This window comes from Crocuta crocuta, unplaced genomic scaffold (assembly GCF_008692635.1).
Source record: "Crocuta crocuta isolate KB4526 unplaced genomic scaffold, BGI_CrCroc_1.0 scaffold1015, whole genome shotgun sequence".
Lineage (NCBI taxonomy): Eukaryota > Metazoa > Chordata > Mammalia > Carnivora > Hyaenidae > Crocuta > Crocuta crocuta.
This window is the reverse complement of record NW_027532631.1, coordinates 222,655-231,704: the sequence shown is the minus strand read 5'-3', so window position 1 is coordinate 231,704 and position 9,050 is coordinate 222,655. Positions and strand designations below refer to the sequence as shown.

Sequence of the window (9,050 nt, the reverse complement as noted above, 5' to 3'; positions counted from 1 at the left end):
GTTTAAGCTTCCCTCGGGAGAAACAGGTCACATACAAAGGCAGGAAACTTCAATTGGCAATACCATTCAGCTAGGCCTTCCTAGAGTTTGGATGTGACACAGAGACAAGAGAAAATGGTAGCTAGCTTGGATTAAGATGGTGGGGGTGGTAATGATGGTGAAAAGTATATATATTTGAAAGCTTCAGGAGCCAAAATAGGAGAAAACTGTGCCCTAGTAGTTAACAGTGTGAGGTCTAAGCACACAGCTGCTTGGGTTCCGATCTGAGCAAGGTGATTAACCTCTCGGGGCATCGTTTTCCTGTCCTGATAACAATAGTTTCTACAGTCATGTGGTTGCTGGAGGGAGCGAATGAGCTAAAACTTGTAAGCTCCTTTGGACAGTGCTTGATATAAAACAAGTGCTCAGTAGATATTACTATTATTAATTACATTGTCATAATTGGTATCAGCTTGGATGTGAGAAGTGAGAATGGTGAGAAGAATAATTTTGATATCATTCAAGGAAAAAATATTGATCAGTAAGAGAATAAGGGCTGGGGATGAGTCCTAGGTGATCTGTCATTTACTGAGGGGTCAGGAAAGGTCACAGAAGGAGCTATCTGAACAAGGGAACAAAGCCCAGAAAGGTGTTGGCACAGAGATCGAGGGAGGAAGAGAATTTCAATACAGAATGGTCAACAGGTACAGGTGACTGAAAACGGTCTGTTGGATTTAGTAAGAGCTGTTGGTTCGGCAGTACCCCGACATCCTTGGAAAGTTTCAATCCAACTCGGTAATAAAATTTGAAGGTCACTTTGTCCATCCTATCCTAGACAGTGTTTTCCATTTCAAATTCTCTCCTTGCTGACCATAACCATCTTATTCCTACTTTATAGGCCTGACTGGATGCCACAAGAAATCAGTCTATTGGCATGTGATTGGAATGGGCACCACCCCGAAAGTGCACTCGATTTTTCTTGAAGGTCACACATTTCTCGTGAGAAACCATCGCCAGGCCTCCTTGGAGATCTCATCGATAAGTTTCCTTACTGCTCAGACATTTTTCATGGACCTTGGCCAGTTTCTACTCTTTTGTCACATCTCTTCCCACCAGCATGGTAATATCTGTTGATCTTAAAAATGGGTGTTAAACATATTCAGCTCTTCTTTTACTGTCCACTGTCCTGTATAATATTATGTTAGAACTCAACCGAGACTCCCTAGCTGCCAGTTTTCAGGGTAAAGATTTCACCTTGAACGTAAGAGGGCTTCAGTGTCAGTAGTACTGGTGGATTTGTAGTCTAAATGGCTCTAGCAGAGGGAGGGAGATGTTTTAGGGATGATTGCCATGGGGAAAGTGAGGAGAACAGTATGTCATTCGTTTCCCAGCCTGATCCCATTAACTAGGCTTCAATACTACGGAGAGAAAGAGATTGCAGGTCCGAGCTGAAGAGACGTTTTAGGAGTTAGCGGAGTAAGTACACAGGATGGCAGATGGGGGTGGGACAATCACGTTATATGACTTTTCACAGGCTGTAGCTACAAATGAGGTCACAGCAACAACAACAACAACAACAACAACAATCTGCCATCCTGTGTACTTACTCCGCTAACTCCTAAACGCGCATCAAGGTAACATCCCTCCTTGCCTGGTGCCCTCTTGTGGCCACTGAGGGCTGTTGGCGAAGCATGTGGGGGAGGCCTCACCTTACGCGTCCGACAGCACTCAGCACTCGGCACTCCTTTGCTCCTATCACTCTGTATTAACATTCTCTTCAGATTCTTCCTTTGCCTTGGAGAAGAGATCGGATCTTGCCACGTGTCCACTATTTTCCCCTTCTGTTCAGCGAGCGGCCTTGTTTATAGTCCTCTACAGTGATGACGAATAGGGACCCCTTTTCCTCATCCGTTACATCATGTTTAGGGGACTTTTCATAAGATATTAGGGGACAAAGGATATCGTACTGGGCACATAGCAGGAACAGGCCATTTATTTGTATTCAGGTTGGTCACTATCTAGTTTGAGGGGTTTATGTTTTGTTTTATTATTTTGACTTCTTTCCGCTGATTTTAATCCATATTTTTCAGAAAAATGCTTTGTCTTGTTGGACCGCAGATAAAACTTTTCATTTTTAGACCTAGAATAAATGTTTCAAGCCACATTAACTAGTTTAAAGACTAGTTGTTCACCGCTCTGGAACCCTTATAAACTGGATAGGAATTATTATCATCCACATTTTGTAAAGCCGAACATGAGATTGCTGTAGGGCTCACAGCCAGTCACAGGCAGACTTGGTCTTAAAATATATAACATATTTCCTTCCCTCTAAGTTGTACCTTTTCATGTTTTTATGAACTCAGAATGTGTCTTGAAATTTATATCTACACTGATATTTTCCCTGATAAACATATTAAATCGGTGGTTTGTATCATTATTCAGTGGAGTACATCTAGAAATCATAGGTAGGGGCACCTGAGTGGCTGAGTTGGTTTAAGCGTCCGACTTCAGCTGAGGTCATGATCTCGTAGTTCGTGAGTTTGAGCCCCGCATTGGGCTCTGTGCTGACAGCTCAGAGCCTGGAGCCTGCTTTGGATTCTGTGTGTGTGTCTCTCTCTCTCTAACCCTCCCCTACTTGTGCTCTCTGTTTCTCAAAAATGAATAAATGTTAAAAAACATTCTTTTTAATTTTTTTTAATGTTTTATTTATTTCTAGGAGACAGAGAGAGACAGCGTGAGCAGGGGAGGGTCAGANTCAAGCCTGCTTGTTTATCTTTTGAGAGTTGGGGAGTGATAGTCTCAGCCAGTTCCACGAGGGAAATACTCATATATAGTATGAGAGCAAATGAGTGAGTCTTGAAAAAGGAATAAAACGTAGATTGGAGGAGAGTCAGCCCAAAGGGAAACAGTGAGCGCAAAGATCGTCTAGGAAGAAAGCAGCAAGTAACAGCTATGGGGGCGGTAATCCCTGTAGGAGAGTGGCAAGGAAGGGTATTGGTGTGGAGAAGGGAACACTTAGGAGAGGGTCTTGAAAGCCAGAGTCTTGTAGGAATCTGACATTGCTTGTTTTGTCTGGCTCCAGCTGGAATGGAAGCTTATGTCAAAGTAGATAGCTGCCCAGAGGAACCCCAGCTACGGATGAAAAATAACGACGAGGAAAATTATGATGATGATCATTATGATTCTGACATGGACATGATTAGGTTTGATGGCGACAGCTCTTCTCCCTTTCTTCAAATCCGCTCAGTTGCCAAGAAGCATCCTAAAACTTGGATCCACTATATTGCCGCTGAAGAGGAGGACTGGGACTATGCCCCGTCGGCCCCCACCTCCAGCGAGACGTAAGCACCTTTGACTTTTGGTATGAACTCTTCCTCATTTTCAAAAGTGCATCCCAATTATTCAAAACAGCAAACCCTCAAGCCATGGTCGGTGTTAAGTACAGGTATGGAATCAAATCATATAGCCTTATTCACATAGCTAAGCATCAGGGATACTTGTGTTTTTCTCCCTCCTTCCCTCGATTAAATCATGCCGGTGTTTTAATGCTGGATTTTAGCCACCTGTCTCTACGTGGAATTCTGCATCCCAACCTCTCATCTATTTGTGTCTCATGCAGAAGTTATAAACATCTGTATTTGAACAATGGTCCTCAGCGGATTGGTAGGAAGTACAAAAAAGTCCGATTTATGGCATACACAGATGAAACCTTTAAGACTCGTAAAGTTGTTCAGTATGAATCAGGAATCCTGGGACCTTTACTTTATGGAGAAGTTGGAGACACACTGTTGGTAAGTGGAGGAGGGGACATAAGGTTGGGTCAGAAAACAAAGTCTGGAGAAGGTTGAGTATCTAAAAGCTTCATAATTCAGCTGTGTCTCCAATGGATATGATCTTCCAAAAATTATGAATGTTATACAGATAAATGTGGATTCTAAGTTTAAAAAATATGAGCATATAGGGGTGCCTGGGTGGCCCAGTCAGTTAAGTGTCTAACTCTCTATTTCATCTCAGGTCATGAGCTCACAGTTCATGGGACTGACCCTCACATCAGGCTCTCTCCCTCTGTCTCTGCCCCTCTCTGACTCATGTGCTCGTTCCTTTTCTCTCTCTCTCTCTCTCAAAATAAATAAGCTTTAAAAAAATAAAGACGTTTGAAAAGAAAATATGGGTATATAGAATACAAATTTAAGGCCACCCATTAAACCTGTCACCCCTTTGAAATACTCATTATGTAGTCTTTGATTTACATCCTTATATAAATTTTTCCACTAATTATATAGCACAGGGATCAGCAGACTGTGAGCCAAATTTGGTTCATAGTGGTTTTGGACAGCCTAAGAACTTAGCAAGGTTTTCCCTTTTTAAAAAGTTGTAAAGAAAAGAATGATAATAAGACAAACATGTAACATAGACTAGATATGGCTCATAAAGCCTAGAGCATTTACTGTCTGGCACATTCCAGAAAATGTTTGCTGACCCTAGATATAGAGTATTAAGAATGCCTATGCTGCAAAGAAGGGAATATTCAATAAGCAGTGGTTTAAAAACATAGGGTTTTTATGGTTGCTTGTGTCAACTAAGTGGCTCAAAAATGTCATGGGGGCACCTAGGTGGCTCAGTCAGTTGAGCGGCTCACTTCAGCTCAGGTATGATCTCACAGCTCAAAGGCCCATGAGTTCGAGCCCCACATTGGGCTCTGTGCTGACAGCTCAGAACCTGGAGCCTGCTTCTGATTCTGTGTCTCCCTCTCTCTCTCTCTCTCTCTCTCTCTCTCTCTCTGCCCCTCCCCTGCTCATGCTCTGTCTCTCTCTCTCTCTAAATGAAATAAACATTAAAACAAAACTTTTTTTTAAAAATGTCATGAAGGATGCTGATCAGTCTATATGGAGTGTTGAGCAGAACACCACGTACTCATTCCCAGTGTCAGAGGAAGACTCAAACTGCACTAGGGAAGCACTAGGAACAGAGCGCAAGCCCTTCTGCCCACAGCGTCCTGGTGTTGGAGTCACCAAGAAAACATGAGGCAGTGGAGCACGGGGTGGAATGATGTTTCTGTTCACAAAGAGAAGAGACGGCAAGGCCGGCTCCCAATAGCGTGCACGCAGCTAGCATAGCGAGCTTGGCCCGTGTGCACCCCTCCTGTGCTGTGGCAGAAGGGTCCCAGCTCCTCCCCACGGCGCCTGAAATATGGAAAGCAGCACAAAGGAGCACCCACTGAGACTGACACAGCAGAGGACACTCCCACACAAGGTGACAAGCCTGCCGTAGGCTACGTGGGCTCTTTATCTCCTGGTAAGGAGGTGTCCCAGGCCCAAGGCCCATTCTTACGTGGCCGAGTGGGGGTCCGAAGACTGTGCTCACGAGACCGACCTTCCCAATGTGGAGTTTTGTTAGATGTTGCCAGACTGCCTTGGGCGGTTCTGTACCAATTTAGAACCTTACCAAGAGGGTACGGGTACCCTTCCCCCACACTGTCGACAGGATAGATTATAAGCCTTCAGATTCCGTTCCATTTCCCTGGTTAGTAGTGAAATGGCATATTGTTTCATGTTCCTTGACTATTTATGTGACACCCTCTGTGAATTGCCTGAAAGTTTGTCCAGTTTTCCATTAGGAATTGCTTACATATTTGTAAAAGGCTGTATGCATTGTGGATATTGGCGTGTTGTTATTTTCAAATAGTTTTCTTTGTCTGCCACTTGTACCTTTGTCCTACAAAGATTTTTAGCCTTTATACAGTCAAGATCTTTTATCAATGTTTTTATTTCTATTTTTCTGGGTATTTTTCATTTATGTTTTCTGCCTTGGAATGGCTTCATCACCCTCAAGAAATTATATAGTCTATTTTATTCTCTTACTTTTATTGTTTTTTTCTATTATAGTTTATTGTCAAGTTCGNTGGTATCAAGTAAGGATTTCCCTAAATGACAGCTAATTGTCCCAATCAATCCTTTCTTCAGTAATCTAAAAATGCCTTCTTTATCATATACTAAATTGCTAAAATCTGTTTTCTTTCATTGACCTGTTACCATACTGTTTTGATGACCGCCACCTTGTCCTGTGTTTTGATACTTATACAGCAAGTCTTCTTTCATTGAACTTCTTCAACATTTTAATTAGCTATTCTCGTACAATTTTTCTTCATAAGCTTTACCTATTTTTAAGTATCCAGTAAAAATAATTCAAAAGGCAAAAATGGATACAATGAAGGGCAAATTTTCCTCTCTCCCAGACTTCTAATCCCATCATCTGATGGGCAATCATTACTGTCAGTTTTAATATTCCCTTCCAGAGATAGTGTATAAATAGATAAGTGTTTATGTTTATATTTTAAACAGAAACAGGAGTGCTATATAATGGTTCCGTACCTTGATTTTTTTATTTAATAATATATCTTGAATATCATTTCATATCAACCTCATTTTTTGATTTATATAAGTTATGCTCTGGACAGCTTGCTGAATCCTATTAAGTTGTTCTATTAATGTAAGAATCTGAGGATTATTTTTTGCTTTTCATGCGAAAAATTTCAAACATGCCTAGAGGTAGAATAGTAAAATAAACTTCTTTGAACCCATCACTCAGCTTCATCAGTTATTGACAAACAGCTAATCTTTTATTTATAAACCAGCTAGGCCTAATGGACATCCGTAGAACAGTCCACCCAGCTCTAGTAGAATATACATTCTTCTCAAGTGCACCTGAAACATTCTCCAGGATAGATCATACATTATGCCACAGAGCAAGTCTTAAAATTTTAAAGAAAAGTATAGTCCAATGTCCTTCGGGAAAANATACCAAATATAGCAACATTTTAAAAGGTATATACCATGATCAAGTTAGATTTATCCCCGGAATGCAATGTTGGTTCAACATATGAATATTAAGGTAATACACCTTAGTAACTGAATAAAGAACAAAAAGCCCATGATCATATAGTAGGTGGGAAAAAAAACCAGTTTGACAAATCCCCTATCCATTCATAATGAAAAGAAAAGCTGTCAGTGAACTAGCAACAGAAGGCAAGGTTCTTAACTTGATGAAGAACATCGAAGAAAATTTGTTATATGGTGGAAGATTGTTTTCCCCCTGAGATTGGGAAAAAAATAAGAGTCTACTCTTGTCACCTCTATTTCATACTGTATTGGAAGCCAATGCAGTAAGCCAGAAAACAAACAAAAAACAATCCAACAACCAAAACACAAAAACAGGAATTAGAGGCATTTGCATTAGAAAGGAAGAACTAATACTGTCTTTATTTGCAGATGACAGATTAATACAGATCTAAAGAAAACCTGCAGTCACCATCATACCTGGTGGTGAAACTCAGAAATCCTGTTAAAGATCAGGATAAAACACTATTTGACTTTTTACTAGAAACCCTATGTTTTTTACAAAACTATTTTTACAAATAGACTCTCTCTATGTGACATTTTACTAGAAGACCTAGCCAAGGTTCGTAGGATAAAAAAATAAAATTTTCAGATTGGAAAGAAAGAAAATGTATTATGTGAAGATTAAGTAAATAGATGACACTTGGTGGGAGCAGGATTTCTCAAAAGTGAATAAATCATGTGATACTGGATTCGAGTTGGAGACATCAGTATGAAGTCATAATATAGTAAGAAAGTACTCAAAGAAATAAAAGGATGGGACGATGTCAAAGGAATACGGGGACACCTGGGGTGGGGGTGCTGGTAGCCTGTACTTTGCCCTCAGCTTGCCCCACGCTCCCCCGTCAATAGGCTAGCTACGCAGCTTGAGTGCTCATTTGAGATTTGTGATCATAAATTTTAAAAGGCTGGTTGCAGAACTGTGTGATTTTTCTTCTACATCACTCTGCTGCTCAAGTGTAGACAAGGAATAGGCCATTTAATGGGTTTTACCAAATGAGTAGGTTTTAAGACAAGAATGCAGGTGGAAAGGTTTTTTTTTGTGTTTTTTTTTTTTAATCCTCATTTCATACCCAACCTCAGATCTGGAGACCCGGTCGCTGTCTTCACTGTCTTAACTGCTGCTTCCACATTACTGCTCTTCCATCCTTTCTCCCTCGTAAAGCCCATGCCATCAGATGGTGCTGTACTCAGCTGGCCTCCTCCTCATCCCTGCACGGTCAGTGAAGATTTTATCCCCGGAGGCACTGTTTTCCTCTCCACTGTTGGGGAACTTAGTGCCCAAGTGGTGGGAAAAGGCTGAGAGGACGGGGGTGTCCTCAGCAGACATTCAAATTTCAATTAGTTTGAGACGGTGCAAAGAAGACTTCCTGAGCAATTCAAAGAACTTTAAAGAGATGGAAAAGGGCCTTTAGTGAAAAACTATCTGAGCAGTTATATAGAAAGAAAAATATTTTGAGCTTTTCTGGGCTCAAACCTCTACAATACGGGCAGAAGGCAGCTTTCGTCTTCTGGAGATGGGCCACACTGGTTGAATCTGCCATTTTAGGACTTGGTCTTCTATTTCACTTTTACTTGCAGATTATATTTAAAAATCAAGCAAGCCGACCATATAATATCTACCCTCATGGAATCACTGACGTCAGTCCTTTGCACTCAGGGAGACTGCCTAAAGGTAAGTGTCACCTCAGTAGTCTAAGTTCGCTTACCTGTAGATACAGATGAGGTCGCAGCCTCAGTAGCACTGACATGTATGATGCAGACACATCTGTCACCCCACTCTCCTGGATGCTATAATTTCCACACAGATCACATCCATAGACTTTCCAGTACACATAAGAAAATGCTATATTTTTTTGTTTTAAACACCCATATGTAGTTTTAGAAAATTAGGAGGAGAAATATTCCTTTGTATTTACCCAGTTATTTACTATTACCAAGGCTTTTTACACCTAAAGATCCAGACTTCCGTCAGGCATCACTTTCATTCGGATCACTTGTCTTCAATCTGAAGAACTTTCNTCTCTCCTAGAAATAAATAAAAATATTTAAAAAAAAGAAGAAAAAACTTTCTTTAGCATTCTTTATGGTGCAAGTATGCTGGAAATAGATTCTCTTCATTTATTTTATTTGAAAATATCTTTATTCTGTCTTCACTTTTGAAGACAAATTTTG

At 40.8% G+C, this 9,050-nt stretch overlaps 1 protein-coding gene across 1 annotated transcript in view; it reads left to right on the top strand.

Moving 5' to 3' along the window:
* Window positions 1-9,050, top strand: part of F8 (coagulation factor VIII) — a 118,072-nt gene that overhangs the window by 43,045 nt on the left and 65,977 nt on the right. The window contains exons 7-10 of the mRNA XM_077780655.1: window positions 878-1,099; window positions 3,062-3,320; window positions 3,599-3,770; window positions 8,457-8,550. Coding sequence (XP_077636781.1) covers window positions 878-1,099; window positions 3,062-3,320; window positions 3,599-3,770; window positions 8,457-8,550 — 747 coding nt within the window. The remainder of the gene's footprint in view (window positions 1-877; window positions 1,100-3,061; window positions 3,321-3,598; window positions 3,771-8,456; window positions 8,551-9,050) is intronic.